This window comes from Drosophila teissieri, unplaced genomic scaffold (genome assembly GCF_016746235.2).
Source record: "Drosophila teissieri strain GT53w unplaced genomic scaffold, Prin_Dtei_1.1 Segkk7_quiver_pilon_scaf, whole genome shotgun sequence".
In the NCBI taxonomy this organism is placed as follows: Eukaryota; Metazoa; Arthropoda; class Insecta; order Diptera; family Drosophilidae; genus Drosophila; species Drosophila teissieri.
In genome coordinates, this window is record NW_025225038.1 from 318,714 (window position 1) to 337,175 (window position 18,462).

At 39.4% G+C, this 18,462-nt stretch overlaps 1 protein-coding gene across 3 annotated transcripts in view; it reads right to left on the reverse strand.

Moving 5' to 3' along the window:
- LOC122625775 (angiopoietin-2) overlaps positions 1-18,462 on the reverse strand; it is a 163,167-nt gene that overhangs the window by 109,130 nt on the left and 35,575 nt on the right. For all 3 annotated transcript variants that reach the window (XM_043805819.1, XM_043805821.1, XM_043805820.1), the window contains 2 exons: positions 9,393-10,373; positions 9,039-9,339 (listed from right to left, as the gene is read on the reverse strand). In XM_043805819.1, the coding sequence (XP_043661754.1) occupies positions 9,039-9,339; positions 9,393-10,373 (1,282 nt within the window). The remainder of the gene's footprint in view (positions 1-9,038; positions 9,340-9,392; positions 10,374-18,462) is intronic.

The following is an 18,462-nucleotide window of genomic DNA, read 5'->3' on the forward strand; positions in this document are numbered from 1 at the left end:
ACATAATCGCTACATTGCAGCTCCCTTCTAAGAAGTTCAACTGCACGGGTTTTTCGGATTATTCATACTCTTCGTTCTCCTCAAAGGAACCTTACCTCGGAAGAGTTGCTAGCAGCATGACGTCGGCTCATTCGAAATATCCGATTTTGATTCCAAAAGCTCATCCAACTGAGGTAACTAACGTACAACAGTGTACAACAATGTACAACAGTGCCGAGAACAGAAGTCCAAGGCTCTGGAACTGATATGAAGTGGGAAATGGTGTTATTCTACTTAAATTTTGAAAACAGGGTAACATGTCATTTTATATTGCGTATAAAGACTGGTCTGTCTTCTGAAAGCCATACTGTCGACATTTATATACCGGCGTCCTGGAGCACATGCTCGTGCTCAATTAATTCCACGGTGATCACGTTGCTGGTAAGACCACAAGGGGCTTAGATCCTTGCAGAAAAAAGTTACCATAAAGAAAAATTGCTACTGAAACGATTGTGGCCGTAGGCTGCCCATTTGACACTTGTCATTTCCTCCCGTTGCTTTAAAATTCTTTACCACTCTTTGTAAATCTGTAAGACTTTTTTAAAACTATTTTATAAAAGCGGCGTGTGTAAAAATGTTTAGGTACATCCATCCATATATGCCCGTTAGCGAAATCCGCAACTTTTGAGCGACTTATGCGAAAACATCTTTCTCGAGGCAGTATATCCCACTCCTACCCATCCTGCTTCTATATATACTGCTGGGACAATCACGTTTTGAGCGCTACATGTAACGAAACTGTATTTGTTGGTCTGCTCGCCACAAAGTACGTGCGGCTAGCTCAGAAGATTTTGTGTGCTTGTAACTGATCGCTCCGTTACGTAACAATTCAGTTTTGCGTTTCAATGGACTTTATTCTTACTCATGGTATACTTGAATGCGCTATCCTCCTCCGTTCGAAGATGGTGGATTTCACAGGTACTGCCGCTGCCAAACGTGACTGGTGGGGATAAGGAAAGCGTCAACTTACTCAGACTAGGGTTAAAAGGTAAAGGGCTCTTAAGGCATCTGCCGTCCCCGTTCGGTCTGCTCCGGACTCACGCTGAACAATCAAAACAAACATTTCACAATAGCCTATCGATGACGCCACGTTCATGTCATGTCGTGTTTCCCCCGAAAACCACTGGGCAACGACCCAGTCTTAGAACATTCAACCGGAAAGCCAAACTGCAGAACCGCGGACTTCTGTTATGTCATGCAAAAGTGCAGAGTAAGGCATTTTTTAGCGATCAACTTTTGTCTTGTAGGCTACATGTTCAAAATCTAATGTAATATACTTCATAAGGAATTATCAAGCCAAACTAAATGAAATTTGATCAAAATGGATTTTTGCTCGAAAATCGTGTGCAAATATGCAGGCATACACCCGTTCTTCCTTATTTTTTTGACTCACTCACGCCACCTAAGAATTAGCTGCATAGTGCGAAATTAATGTATGGCCGTTACCCATCTTATTATTCTATGTAACGTTCTTTGGTAAAGTCCACTAATCAAACATAAATTTATAGCCCTATTGAAGGACTTTTATTTGTCCTTAACGCAGTACACATTAACGCAACTTCTAACTGCACATCGGATAAAATAATGAAGGGATAATTTTGTATGAGCTTCACGTTTATTTCATGGGAATATATGCCAACGCCACAATGACGGCACAATAACAAAACCGCATGACATTAAAAACCATCCAGTAGTGAAACCACTAAACCTTCGAAGACATCTCAGCACACCCAAAACCAAATGGGCTGTTGGTAAAGCGACAATTAATTATTAACAATTTAACAATCCAGCCATACCTTCCTTAAGACCGTCTTTTGGTCTTTAAAGTGGAGAAGTTATCGGTGACGCCACGATCATGCTAAATCATCTCCCTAAACCTTCCCGGGCAAAGACCCATTTTTCGAATACTTAACCCGGAGGTATAACAGCAGAACCGCGGACTCCAGATTCCATGTATTCATCGACCTACCACGCAACGACCAAATTTTGTATTATAGACTACATGCTCAAAACTTAAGGAAATATTCTTCACTTTGAATTGAGCAGAAACAGAACAGCCTTCCTTACTCAAGTCGTAATATCTCCAATATAAATTAAACGGAAGTCAAACTGAGCGGAACGACTATAACTGGCGCAGTCGGATTTTAAAGTGATCACCAATAATAATAACTAAGTCCAATTAAATAGTAAAATTCGATTTGCAAAGAAAAGCAACCGCAGGAAAAATACATGAATATATACATGAATGTATACATACATACCTGTATGTTTGGCAAAAGAAAAGTCAACCATAAGCAAAACAAGCAAACACTTCACCATTCCTTGACTGCTAGCCACTACATCGTGGCTGGGTTCGCATAACAAGCATAAAAAAGTAATAAAAACAACATTCGGCAACAGTGGCCCTATTCATCGGGGGCGGTTCCTTTACGCATCGGGTGACCTTTTCATACTTATTACTCTTACAGTAGAAGGGTATACTAGATTCGATAAAAAGTATGTAACAGGAACAGAATGAAACGTTTCCGACCATATAAAGTATATATAATCTTGATCCGGATAAATAACCAAAAGATCTTGCTATGTCCGTCTGTCCATCTGCCCGGACGTATGAACGACGATATCTCCGGAACTATAAAATATAGAACGTTGAGATTGAACATGCAGATAAAAGGGACATAGACCCAGAGCCAGCTTTTTTACCACGCCCACACATTTAAAAAATTCTTATTTTATACCCGTTACTGGTAGAATAAAGACGAATACTAGATTCGTTGAAAAGTATGTAACAGACAGAAGGATGCATATCTGACCATATCTTTAATATAATATATATAAATCTCGTGTCACAATGTTTGTCCTCAATGGACTCCTAAACCACTCAACCGATTACAATAAAATTCGCACACCATGTGCAGTTCGATCCAACTTGAGAGATAGGATAGTTTAAATTCTGGAAAAAGTCAAAAGAAAAGCGGGAAAACCGTTTTTACATGCAGCGCCATTTCTAAAACATAGGATGTCATTCTTCTCTGCTCATTTTGTTTTATTTAATTCATGAGACAAACTTTATTTGCTTTTGAGGTGGTAAGTTGAACTGTGTTAATTATGTGTATCGTGCATTTGAGGTTAAACTCACCGCTTCCACCTTCTTCGACTTCCTCATCCTCATCCTCCTTCTTCTTCATCAATTAGAAGATACATGAGCCGAACGCAATAAAGCAAGAACACTAAAGCATCAACAATCACGCAGGTTTTCAGAAGAAGGGGGAGGAAGAAGACGAAGAAGGAAGAAGAAAGAGGAAGAAGAAGGAGGAGGATTAAGAAGATGGAGGAGGAAGAAGGAGGAGAAGGATTAAGAAGATGGAGGAGGAAGGAGGATGAAGAAGAAGAAGGAATAAGGAGCATGAAGAAGTCAGAAGAAGAAGGAGGAGGAAGAAGAAGAATGACCCATAAAAAATCTCTGGAAGCATTAAACAGAACAATGCAAGATCTACGTCGCAATCAACAAATTTTGGGTGGTGCAATAATATTTTTGTCAGGAGATTTCCGACAAACATTGCCCGTCATTCCACGTGCAACGTTAGCGGATCAGGTCAATGCTAGCTTGAAGTATTATTTCCTGTGGCGATATGTCCAAAAATTGACATTGAAAATAAACATGCGTGTTCAATAGCACTATGATCAATCTGCAGAACGGTTTTCGAAGCATTTATTAGAAATCGGAAGTGGCAAAGTTCCAAATACAAATGGCTTGATCACTTTGCCAAACAATTTTTGTACAATTCTACAATCTAAAGGGGAATTAATAGAAAGCGTTTTTCCAAATATAATTCAAAATCACAGAAATCACGATTGGTTGACAGAACGAGCAATATTGTCACCAAAAAATGTACATGTCAATGAAATCAATTTTCACATTCAAGAAAAATTGCCAGGCGCACTGATATCATATAAATCTTTTGATAGCGCAATGAAAGATGATGCAGTGAATTATCCAGTTGAATTTTTAAATTCCCTAGAACCGCCTGGTATGCCACCGCATTTTTTGAACTTAAAAATCGGCTCATCAATTATTTTACTACGGAATTTAAATGCACCAAAATTGTGCAATAGCACAAGACTGGTTGTAAAAAAATTGATGCCGAATTTAATTGAAGCCACGATATTGACTGGAAAAGCGAAAGGAGAAATGGTGCTCATACCGCGTATTCCGTTGATACCAACAGACATGCCGTTTGAATTTAAGCGACTGCAATTCCCAGTGCGTCTATCATTTGTCATGTCCATCAATAAGGCACAAGGACAAACGCTTCAAGTATGCGGGTTGAATTTGGAAGAGCCGTGTTTTTCTCATGGGCAGCTATACGTAGCCTGTTCAAGAGTTGGCATTCCAAACTCTTTATTTGTATTCGCTCCAAATGGACAAACGAAAAATATAGTTTATCCAAATGTTTTGGATTGAAAATAACAATTTTCAAATAAAATAAATGACTTTCATATAACAAATTCTAGGAATTTTTCACTGAATTTTAAGACTGCATGCGGCGAAGCTCACAGGGCCAACTAGTAAAGTATATATAATCTTGATCAGGACCAATAGCCAAGTCGATTTGGCTACGTCCGTCTGTCCGTCCGTGTCTATCCGTCCGTATGAACGTTAAGATCTCAGGAACTATAAAAGCTAGAAAGATCAGATTAGGCACGCAGACTCCTGACACAGCGCAAGCTTGTTGACCCATGTTGCCACGCCTACTTTAACGCCCACAGTTTTGTATCTGTCACTCTTTTTCAGTGTTTTTTTTAATATTGTAAATTCTTACCGAATTGCCAAACCACTTTTAACCTTTTTTATTGCATTTAATTCTTTTTTTTCTGTTTTTATTATGTGCAACATTTTTGTTCGCGCATTTGTCTGGGAACTCGACCATAGCGTCTCTTTATTTAACTTAGAACAACACTTAAACTATATATACTTGAAACTCTCATCCCTCTGTCTACGAATTGAGGAAGGCGAAGTGGAAATTGGGAAGGTGGTTCTTGATTCTGAAAAGGAGTCCTTGGTGCCAGACCCTGTCAACCGCCTGTTTGCATCCAGAAAAACGGCGCAGCAGTACTCCTTTTTTGAATGCCTGCAGAACGCGCTCAACAGGTTTCATGGTAGCGTCTAACACCAAACTGTTGATCAGGAATCAGTCCGCCCTCGTCCAGTACTGGCAGTATTCTACGCAGAAATACTCTTTTATGTATTTTGGAGAGGATTGCCAAAAAACTAATCGGACGCTTGTTTGGCTTCAGGTTTTCCATGAGTACAGAACGGAGTAGGGGTAACATTTTCAATGCTAATGCACCGATTCGATCCGGACCTGGTGACTTGCCATTTTTTAGGGAATCGATCTCTTGCGCAACCTCCTCTAGTGCGACGGTCTTTATTGGCGGACCAGAAGCCCTTGGGCTGTCTACGAATATTATGGTGGCCTCACGCCCTTCACCGTGCATCAGTCAAAAAGGGAGAATGCACTGTGTAGATGGTTATCAAAATCTTCAACTCTTTCGGGCTCAGACCGACACCAGGAACAGTCCGCTTTGCGCACGGGTGACATATTTTTCACAGAGTTCCTATATGCCTCGTGATACTCCACAGCTTGTGCTGTGGGTCTCCAGGTTCCAGCTCGCCAAGGAATCTATGGAAGGAGTCCTGACGTAGGATGATAGCTTGCCTTTTATTTCCTTGGCGCCGCGATCAAGTGCTGTCTTGTCCCTATGATTGCGCGAGGAAAATCAGACTTTTCGGAGGCGCCTTTTTGCAGCCACGAGGGCGTCGATTTCAGGAGACTCTTTCAGGTGTTCTCAGGGTAGTCGGAGGAGGAGGATCTCGGCAGCATTGTGAATCTCTGTGGTTAGCTCTATGTTGCTTGGTGAGGGGGATCTGGGTTAAGCATCCAATACGTAAACTTGGGGGCATCTGCATGTTTCCCGTCATGTAAGCAGTGTTCTTCTGAGGAGGGGGATGCTTAGGAGCAAGTTAACTTAAACCGCACCAATGGTGATATCTCCCTGTGTTTAGGTCTCTCCTGATGAGCATGGCTGCTCCTCCGCGTGCTCTGCCAGATGGATGGTTGGCATAGATCAGCTCATTCCCGCTGATTCCAGTATTTTTTGCATGACTTGCTGTTGAGGATACAAGCTACAAGCTACGTTATCTGGGAGAACATCTTCTCCATCATCCTTTCCTTCCATGATGGCAAACATATATTAATCTGGTTGGGTTGTGGGGCATAGTGTGAGGTTTGAGGTGTTTGTTGAGGATTCTTTGGCTGTGTTGCTTTGTTGTTTTCTTTTTTGCAGAGAGTGCACTTCCACTCAATAGAAACAGTGCCACAGTTGTGGACTTGTTCATATAGGCAACTCAAGTTAGGTATTGCTGAAGTAGCGCAGATATAGCTGAATCTAATAACAAAAGAACATTTTGGCAATTGTACACGCCCGAACGTAACGAATAAATTATACTTCTGCCGAAAAAAAGGTGATGGCGGTCGTATGAGTTATCTAAATACTTCGGTCCATACCAGATCAGTAACCCTAAAACGGTTAATTAATTTTAAAAAGCCAGATTGGTCCGCTGGAAGATACAGCTAGATAATTGCGCCTGCGAGGTCGAATTGGACGGAGTTGGAGGGAGAACTTGTAAAAAGAGAAAGTGCTAAGATCGAGGTAAGACAAACCGAGTCTGATAGCGCTTGACCACAAGCTCAGCAAGAAATCGTGTGTGTATTATGGGGAAGATCCGGTTGACTGTTTCAGGAATACGTAAACGTGGCGGGAGCCCGGAATGTTCGTAAGAAATTGGCAGGCGTGGTACAGGCACAACCAGTCAGAGAAGACCTGGCGATGACGTGTTTTAAATCATTGTACAACAGAGTCCAAAGAGTCCGCACCGGAGCTTCAGTGAAAACTGAAAAGCCGTTTGGCAGCACCGGCCGGGACAGACCAAGGAGCAGGAAGTAGCGGCTAGCACGGCGGGTGCCCTGAGAGCGCAGAATCTCTTAACCATAGTCTAAGAGCACTGACGCTTTCCAAAACACCAAAAGTCGAACTGTTCGAACTGTTGCCACCAGTCACAAGTGGCAGAGGAAGCTGTAGTCACCAAACAGTCGGAGAATCCCACAACAAAGAAGACAAATATCTGTAGGCCAAGTAAATTAAAAAAAAAAATGTCTGACAATTTTTCTTTTTTAAACAAATAATCTATTGAAAATGAAACCTAACCTATATAGAACACCAGTATTACCAGCAGCACTTAAAGTAAGCGAGCAAAAAGAAGTACCAAATAAAATTTGTTTATTGTCGGACTATTTAGCACCTATTCTAATTGCAATTATGTATATGTTGTTTTTACTTCACTAACAGAGCAAACCAACTTTTATTTAAGCGATATTGGCATTCGAAGCTATTACGGTTTATGCGCGTAACCGGTCTATGCGCATAAGCCACAAACGCTTATCCATTCAAAAAACAACATTCACCGTGTAATTGCCGATATACGGCAAATACACATATGCTGGAAAGTCATCAAAATTTGACGTCCAGATTAGACTATATCTGATCCAGCGGTCTATGTCAGAAATTAAATATAAAATGTAATGCCACATGATTATCTTTCAGATAAATGAAATTCATGTGAATCCAAAAATCTATTGTTGTTTTATTTCAATTTTAAGGTCTAAAACTCGAAAATAAAACACCCATTATAACGAATGCGAATGCAAAGCCGTTGCTAAGTTGTTTGTTGTTCCATGGGTGGTATAATTTAAGTGCTGTAGATTATTGGGGTTAGTTATTTTTGTTTAATAAATGTTGGAAATTTGCAGTTTAGTGGGCTGCGCTTTCGGTCTATTTTGAAGATGTTTTTGAAGTTTATGCAGCTTTTTAGGTTTCCTTGCCGTGTTCTTTACTGTGTAGTGTAGTGTACTTTATCTGAGCAATTATTACTAAGTTCTTCAGGGCTTCCACTAGTTCGAGTCAGATATCTTATGCAGAGGCATTTTTGGCATCGTAATGGGAGTGGGGTATATGGGCGAAACCGAATCTTTTAACTTTTTTTTAACCGAACTTCCAATAGCTGAGTAAGGATAATCTGATAGTTTGCTCTTTCTTTTTTATACTGTTTCACTTACGTTTTGCTGGTCAGGGATGTGGTTGCCGATTTGCACTACGGGATCTAAGAAGTAACGTGTTACTTATCTTATCTTAACTTCAAAATTTTTGAGCTGACTTGACCAACAAAATTGATAGATTACAGTGCGCAATACTATATTAGTTAAAAGATTTGTATATTTCAAACGAAGATCTCATTTTTGTTCCATTTGTAAGCTAGTAATTTTACGTCATTTCCTGTAAAAGTAGACCGATTGTGATTACCTCATAAACAAAAATACTGTAACTATTTATGATCAGAAACAACGATGATTTATTAATCTAATAATTTGCTAAGAATTTAACAAGTAGACCTGGGGCAGCTTTATGTTACGACTTTTCCTATGAGAGCTTTATAATAGTAGACCGATTGTGATTACCTCATAAACAAACATACTGTAAGTATTTATGATCAGAAACAACGATGATTTATTAATCTAATAATTTGCTAAGAATTTAACAAGTAGACCTGGGGCAGCTTTATCTTACAATCGTCCAATTTTGTTACCCTTAGCGATTCGGTTAAGATCACAACTTTGGACCGGACTAAGGTCCCAGAGGTGTATTTAAAAACTCGCTCCTCTGAATAAGTTAATAGCGTCGAGCTTCAGGTGACAACCAGATTACACAAATTTGATTGGGGAGTACTAAAAACATTCCCGCCAAGAAGTAATCTTATAATCGTAAAGATCTAAGGAGCTATGAGAACTAGAAGATAATTGTAAAGCAAAAATAGAAAGAACGTGACTACTTCGTTCTTCGTTGATTTATTTTGTTTGCCTACATTTTTTTTAAACACTTACTTTTACATCCTTGAGCGCCCAAAAATCATTGGCAATCGTTGTGTTTAGAATTGATGGTTTTTTCTTTATGCTTGGAAAGATAATTCGATCTTTCCTATTTGCTGATTTGGATCCATTGAGTACAGGTCCGTTGTTGTGTGTGCTGTCAGCGTCTAACGACGCCGAATGTAGTGGACCCAGGACATCTCCAGGTGTGGAAGTAAAAAGTGTAGTTAAAGTTTTATTTACTATGGTTGGTTGAATATAAGAGAGGGATAAAAGTAAGCTCTCCGTTCTTAAATTTTCATCCGTGTCAGAGTAGCTTAAAATATAAATTGGTTAGATTATATAGTATACAAATAAATACCAATTTACTTTTTTGATTCATTTTCCAAAATACTTTTTATTGTTGTATCTGTTATTTCTTCAGGGGGCTTATAATTTTCCAGTTTTCGTAATTGTTTTTGAACCATATCTAATTTGTTAATATTTAAGTAATTTTCGGAGTTTTGGTCATGATGGATTTCATCTATTGCACGTTCTTGACGTTGTGTCTGAGGTAACGAGACAGAGGACTGGGGAACAAAATCCACAGTTGATTTTGTGTGTACCACGACGTCCCAAACATTATCAATTTTTTCTGATTCTGCACCCATTGACCTTATTTCTTTATCGAGCACATCAAGTTTTTTTGATTTTGTCGGTGGCGTCCCTGTTGTTACATTCAAAAATGTAAATTGTTTGTTATGATCAACTACAGCAAAATGAATCTCATGCAAAATGCTTGTCATTCTTCCGATATTTTCAGAAACTATATTTATGTAAAACTGTAATTTTTTATCAATGCTGTGTGTTGAATCGCGAAGTTCACTTAATTCGGATGTTACATGTGTCATAGCTTCATAGCTCAATGCCTTTGTGATGTCAGTTACATTTATTGTAACTGGTTTTTTCTCACTAGCTTCGGCATTAAAGTCTTCAACATGCAACAAATTATTATCTAATTGGACTTTAATACATTCCAGCTTGTTATCTATATCAGATACTTTTCGATCCAAATTAACGATTTTTTCCTTTAAAAACGTTGAAGTGTTTTGTGATATTTTTGTGGTTTCATAAACAACATCTAAGTACGATGATTGACCTTGAGGCAGTCCATTAGAAATTGATTTTTCTATATCTTTTAGCTGAGATATAATAAAATCGGTTTTTACTAAATTGTTCACAACCCGACTCTGCAGCGTTTCCATATTTTTCATAAGAAGATCAACTGTATTATCTAGAATGTCAATGCGTTTTAGTTTTCCTTCAAGGGTGTCTATTATAACTTCAAATATATTTAGCAATTGTTGTTCTCTGTAATAAAATGATAATAAAAATTATTCAATGGTAACCTGTAATATGAATGTGCTATCTCTGAAAAAAACAAGAAAGAATGCTATAGTCGAGTTCCCGACTATCAGATACCCGTTAATCAGCTAGTGGAAGTGCGATCAAAAAGCCACTTGTAGCTGACTATAGAATTAATTCTCTTAGTACCAACAGGCACAGAGTTATTGCTTGAAACTAATAAAACCATATGTAACGTTTACAAAAGCCCTTGCTGTTCTATTTCAACGTAGCCTCGTGTAAAGAATTATTATATCCAATTGGGAATTCGATAGGAAAAAATTTGTGATAGAGCAACCATATATATTAACTAACTATCAGGAATTTAGTCATTAGGTAACAAAAATTGTTCACGCCCAAAAGGCTTAACTTGTATATATTTTCTTGATCTGGATCAATGGCCAAGCTAATCTGGCCATGTATGTTTGCCTCTGACTTCTGCCATTTGACAATATGCTCTCGGGAACTATAAAAGCTATAAGCTAAGATACAAAAAAATTATGAACCAAACAAAACTCAACTTTTGAGAGGCATTTATTTAAAACTTTGACATTAGCTCTGCCGTTAGACAGTGAAACTTTTCTGGTAATTATGGCACGACTATGCCAGAAAATTGATTTATGTGCGTTTGGATCCTCGAAATCAGAAATCGAACACATGTGTTTGTAAGGTAAAATGTCAGGTAAAACAAGAGAGAACGCTATAGTCGAGTACCCCGACCATCGGATACCCGTTACTCAGCTAGTGGAAGTGCCAAAGAAAAAATGTCAACACTGATAGTTTTTAGCGGTTTGTGGGCGTTACAGTGGGCGTGGCAAAAATAATTTTGGCAAATTTAGAAGACTAAACAAAATGAGAAGAAAATTTACAAAACTAATAAAATATTGAAACAATATAAAAACATTTTTTAAAAGTGTAGGCGTATCAGTTTTGGGCGTTAGAGTGGGCGTGGCAACATGGGTCAACAAACTTGCGATGCGTCTATGTCTCTAGAGCCTGCTTGCTTAATCTCAACCTTCTAGCTTTTACAGTTCTTGAGATCTCAACGTTCATAAGGACGGACAGACGAGCGGACGGACAGACGGACATGGCCAGATCGACTCGGCTATTGATCCTGATCAAGAGTATATATACTTCATATGGTCGGAAACGCTTCCTTCTGCCTCTTACATACTTCTATAAAAATATATGTATAAAACAAGATAATACGCTATAGTCGGGTTCCCCGACTATATGATACCCGTTACTCAGCTGGTGAAAGTGCGAAGAGAAATTACAACACTGACCGTTTTTGGCGGTTTGTGGGCGTTAGAGTGAGCGTGGCAAAAAGATTTTTGGTATATAGAGTTAAATTTACAAGACGAACAAAAATGTGAAAAAAATTTCACAAAATTTTTCAAAAGTATGGGCAGTGGCAGTTTTTGGCGGTTTGTGGGCGTTAGGATGGGCGTGGCAACAAGTTTTTCTGCTGATCGATAGAAATTTACAATACTAAGAAGAAAATGAAAAAAATATCAAAACATTTTTCAAAAGTGTGGGCGTGGCAATTTTGGGCGGTTTGTGGGCGTTAGAGTGGGAGTGGCAACATGAATCGACAAACTTGCGCTGCGTCTATGTCTCTGGAGTCTGTAGGCTTATTCTCCACTTTCTAGCTTTTATAGTTCCTGAGATCTCGACGTTCATACGGACGGACAGACAGACGGACAGACGGCCAGACGGACAGACGGACAGACAGACGGACGGACAGACGGACATGGTCAGATCGACTCGGCTATTGATCCTGATCAAGAATATATATACTTTATATACTCGGAAACGGTTCCTTCTGCCTGTTACATACTTTTCAACGAATCTAGTATACCCTTTTACTCTACGAGTAACGGGTATAATTACCTGGGGCAGCTTTATGTTACAATCGTCCAATTTTGTTACCCTTAGCGATTCGGTTAAGATCACAACTTTGGACCGGACTAAGGTCCCAGAGGTGTATTTAAAAACTCGCTCCTCTGAATAAGTTAATAGCGTCGAGCTTCAGGTGACAACCTGATTACACAAAACCGCTCCTTTAACTCACAGTAACACGCTATATTGCAGAGGATAAAACAGTGACAGAGGATATACAGTGAAACTTTTCTGGAAATTATGACACGACTATGCCAGAAAATTGATTTATGTGCGTTTGGATCCTCGAAATCAGAAATCGAGGACATATTGTTGAAAGGTAAAATGTCAGGTAAAATTAGATGTGGGCACCTTTGGAACTTATGAAGACTCCTGCGGAATTACTTTTCGATGGAATAAATTCTAATAAATTACTGCAGAGCATGTAATTAGGAGTAGGAACCAGTCTCTTTTTGCCCGAGGCACGGCTATTGAATATATATTATTTTATATATATGAGCCAGTTACAGGTTCTAGCGCGTGGATAAATCAATTCGTCCTTACGCTTAAGGAGAACTGGGCCATCCGTCTCTGTGTCGACATGCGGCCGGTGAATATGGGTTGCCTCGGATTTGTTAGGTCCACTACCCAATAATGAGTACGTACTGGGGTTTATTGACTAATTATCCCGATATATGGAGAAGAGGTCCCTAAAAACCATATCTTCCGCAACCTTGGTAGAAGCAATAAGGAGATCACTTGAAGACGGAAGTATCCTTAGTAATATATGTATAAGTGATGAATTTTACAACTAGTTTTAGATTAGATTTCCACCACAAGTAACTACAAAGAGGAAATTAAAAAATGTTACTTCATGTACAATTTGGTTACCACATGGGATAACAGGGGCATTGCCTGATGTTCAACGTAGTTAGTTCAACAAACTAAACTGCAATCGGCAAAACTGAACTTACTATGTTGGGAAGAATGAACAATCAAGGGTGTGGTAGAAAACTAACAAGAAATATCTCGCACCTCAAGATCCACACAACTGGACGGGCAACTTTATGCTCAGCACCGGTTGTCCTGACCTACTCCGGAGGATGCTAAAGTCCCGCCAAAAGACGAAAGTCTCGGGATAAAACTGAGGTTGCCATTAAAGCTAATATGTATGTCAGAATGTATGTATATTTTACTGCAGCACTTTTATTACTATTAGCGCCCCTATGATGAAATTAAGAGCGAGGCTCACGCCTAAAATCTCATTCTTTTGAATACCAAAATAACCGCAAACTTTATAAGAACGCCAGTAACAAATGTTCAATGATCAAAATCTTACACAAAAATAAGCAAGAACAGCATTCTCTAGGAAAGAGTTACACACATTTACTACTGAAGTAGATAATCTTTGTAAAATAATTCAAGCTACCTAGATCGACGATATCCTTAGTAGGGACTTTTTCAGCATGAAGATAGTCAATTCGACTTTGATTAAAAATTGCGAGTCGAAAAGTTTAAAATTAAAATAAAGGAAAGTGCACACAGTATTAAATAAAAAACAAGAGAGAACGCTATAGTCGAGTTCTCCGACTATCTGATACCCGTTACTCAATGGTGAAAGTGCGCATGAGAGTCTTCAACACTGACAGTTTTTGCGGTTTGTGGGCGTTAAAGTGGGCGTGGCAAAAAGTTTTTTGGCAAATCGATCGAATTTTACAAGACTAATACAAAAATGAAAAAATATCAAACAATTTTTCAAAAGTGTAGGCGTGGCAGCTTTGGGCGGTTTGTGGGCGTTAGAGTGGGCGTGGCAAAAAGTTTGGCAAACCGATAGGAATTAAGGAGACTAACACAAAAATGGAAAAATATAGAAACATTTTTCAAAAGTGAGGGCGTAGCAGTTTTAGGCGGTTTGTGGGCGTTAGAGTGAGCGTGGCAACATGAATCGACAAACTTGCGCTGCTTCTATGTCTCTGGAGTCTGCATGCTGAGTCTTAACTTTCTAGCTTTTATAGTTCCTGAGATCTCGACGTTCATACGGACGGACAGGCGGACATGGAAAGATTGACTCGCCTATTGATCCTGATCAAGAATATATATACTTTATATGGCGTTCATACGGAGATGGCCAGATCGATTCGGCTATTAATCCTGATCAAGAATATATATATTTTATATGGTCGGAAACGTTTCCTTGTGCCTGATACATACTTTTTATGTAAGTATACCCCTGTACTCTACGAGTAACGGGTATAAAAATTACAGAGATTTGTCAATTAGCTTCTTGGGCGCGTATGCCAAGTTTATGGTAAAGACTTTGTACGTAGAGTAAACCGCCCAAAATTCAAAGCCTACACTTGTGAAAATGGTTTAAATATTTTTGTATTAGTCTTGTAAATTTGTTCTATCGATTTTTCAAACTACTTTTTGCCACGCCACTCGAACTCCTACAAACCGCCCAAAAATATACCCGCCCACATGCTCATACATTAAACCACTTCGTCGATGGCAGCACACGCGTAGTTTATTATAGCTGACCCATTAATTATGAGGTCAGAGCCGTTTGACTGAGATTAAAAGGCTGTCAACGTTGTATGTAGCATCCCTCTGCCTAAAACACGTCGGTAATAGGGCTTTCTCGTACGTTTCAGGAACTATTTTCGCCATTTAGAAGGTGTGCCACACATGTGCTTTTAAGTGGTGCATCGGTATAAAGGACATCATCGCACAGAAATACATCATCTAGTTTGGGGCATTTATGAGTCATGTGAGATGTCTTATTATTAACATTATAAGCTAAGTAATGCGGAGTTAGTACAAAGTATGAATTATTTAACGATAGTGGAACTAATCTGGACAGGGTGTCCCGTATACATTTAAAAATTGTGACTTTGATGCTAAAAATTATCTTTTGTTCGAAGCTTCGTGTATTCATTTTTAGGATATCATATATGTTTTGTTCAATTTTAGTTGTAATGTTTTGTACTTCTAGTATATTCTTTAATTTGCTTATTTCTTGTTGATTTAAAATGAATTTGGGAATTACATAATCATACATTTACTTTTGCCAGGCTTTCTGTTGTCACTTAAATGATTAAGAAGTAATTCTATATTTTAATTTTTTCTGTTTAAGTATTGTATATTCTCTAAGAGGGTGTCGTGTAAGTTTAGTTGTTTATAAATTGTGTTTTGAGACAATTTTTTTTTATCAAATTTTGTTCATTATTAATATGATCAGTTATTTTTTGTGACGACCCTGACGCAGGGTCCCCACAAATTCCTTTCATATAATTTATATAATATAACTAGTGGGCCCTATGCGCTTCGCCGCATGCAGTCTTAAAATTCAATGAAAAATTCCTAGAATTTGTTATATGAAAGTCATTTATTTTATTTGAAAATTGTTATTTTCAATCCAAAACATTTGGATAAACTATATTTTTCGTTTGTCCATTTGGAGCGAATACAAATAAAGAGTTTGGAATGCCAACTCCAACTCTTCCAAATTCAACCCGCATGGATGGACATGGCAAATGATAGACGCACTGGGAATTGCAGTCGCTTAAATTCAAACGGCATGTCTGTTGGTATCAACGGAATACGCGGTATGAGCACCATTTCTCCTTTCGCTTTTCCAGTCAATATCGTGGCTTCAATTAAATTCGGCATCAATTTTTTTACAACCAATCTTGTGTAAAATAATTGATGAGCCGATTTTTAAGTTCAAACAAGAGAGAACGCTATAGTCGAGTTCCCCGACTATCTGATACCCGTTACTCAGCTAGAGGAAGTGCGAAGGAGAAATTTCAGCACTGACAGTTGTTGGCGGTTTGTGGGCGTTAGAGTGGGTGTGGCAAAAAGTTTTTTGGCAAATCAATAGAAATTTTCAAGACTAATTAATAAATGAAAAAATATAAAAACATTTTTTAAAAATGTGGGCGTGACAGCCTTGTGCGGTTTATGGGCGTTAAAGTGGGCGTGGCAAAAAGTTTTTTGGCAAATCGATAGAAGTTTACAAGACTAATACAAAAATGAAAAAATATCAACACATTTTTAAAAAATGTGGGCGTGACAGTTTTGGGCTGTTTGTGGGCGTTAGAGTGGGCGTGGCAACATGAATCGACAAACTTGCGCTGCTTCTATGTCTCTGGAGTCTGTATGCTTAATCTGAACTTTCTAGCTTTTGTAGTTCCTGAGATCTCGTCGTTCATACGGACGGACAGACGGACGGACAGACGGACATGGCCAGATCGATTCGGCTATTGATCCTGATCAAGAATATATATACTTTATATGGTCGGAAACGCTTCATTCTGCCTGTTACATACTTTTCAACGAATCTAGTACCCTACGAGTAACGGGTATAAAAATGCGGTGGCATACCAGGCGGTTCTAGGGAATTTAAAAATTCAATTGGATAATTTACTGCATCATCTTCTTTCATTGCGCTATCAAAATATTTATATGATGTCAGTGCGCCTGGCAATTTTTCTTGAATGTGAAAATTTATTTCATTGACATGTACATTTTTTGGGCCCACAAAATTGAATGAAAGAGAATAGCACTCTGGAAATAACTGAGCAGAGAAAAATGACATCCTATATTTCAGAAATGGCGCTGCAGCTTAAATCAATCAAATTTGAGATTCAATAAAGTGGTAAGTTGAACTGTGTAAATGATGTGGATCGTGCAATGGCGCTGCATGTAAAAAACGGTTTTCCCACTTTTCTTTTGACTTTTTCCAGAATTTTGTTTGCTCTTGTCCTAACGGAGCCCGAGACATTTCCAACGAATGCAAAACCGTTGAAATCGGTGAAACTTGTTCTCAATTTTTATATATAATATATAGAAGATTTAATCTCTGTAATAGTTGTAATTTCGAATGTAAACGTAGCCTATAAGTCTCGGACACGAAGTCCAACGCCTGAAGTTCTTAATTAATTAGACTAAGTTCAAAACGTACAAGTTAGTATTATTTCTTGCCCGCTAAATTTACCAACCGCTTCCCAAGACACAAACCCAGACAAAAAACAAAAACCAAGGCCCGATACATTGATATGCTTATCGACGACACAATTCACGAGCTTGCGGCGAGCGTGGTCGAAGTGCGATCGCTAGATTGGCAGAACGGGGCCTTTTGATTTCATGTCGCGACGAAGTAAGGACGTGTAATTGGCTACGCGCAGAAACTTGCAGTGAACGGAAAAAAACCCAGAGCCACCTGCCCGAACCGTGATCCCGTACAGCGTGTGCCAGCAAAGGGCTTCGCCACGCCTCAACCAAGACTTAGTCCCAATAGGAAAGCAGTCAGGAACCACGTAAGCTGACGATCCCTACTCCCTCGGACAGCATCCTGGGAAAACCACTTATTTCTTATTTATCAATAAAGGCCCAAATTCCGAACATTATCCACAACGCATTTTCTTCCCCGTTATTTATTTTTTCCGCATCAGCCTCCGTTAACCTAATTCCCATTCCTTGTCCCCTGCATGAACATCCCGGTGCGGTCGCGAGGACCTGCACAGTTTTGGTCTCCCTTCCGTTCCAGAAATCACAATGCAGTGCCTTCCCGTAGCCTCCGAGCCCAGCCGGAGTGGTAATCCTCCCGGTAGCTTCTGCGCCCAGCCAGAGGAAAAGTCCTTCCTTTAGGTTCCGTGGCCACCCGGAACAGTAGGCCTGACCACCTCTGCGAATTCCCACCCACCCCCATTTTTCTTTAGCCAATACACGCCCCGCTAGACCAATCGCGAAGCAGTGCGATCCGGTCATCTCAGAGACTGCTTAGTCGAGACACACCATTATCGACCGAACTGTAATACTGATCGACAGAGACGGCAAGGTGTCCCTGCTAAGTCCGAACTGCAATACCGATCGTCGAACAGCAAGGTGTCTTAGCTAAATCTGATCTGTAATACAGACCGGCAGGCAGAGTAAGGTGCCCCTGCTAAGCCTGAACTAGCATATCGACTGTCGAACAGAGCAAGGTGTCTCTGCTAAGACCAAAGTGTACCGATCATCGAATAGAGCGAGGCGTCTCCGCTAAGCCTGAATTATACTGCCGACCACCGCACAAGGCAAGGTGTCTCCACTAAATCACGAAGCGTATAACAGTCTACTAATTAGGAAGTGTCTCCACCAAGATCGCGATGTCTTCGCTACACCGGCCTGGCATCCC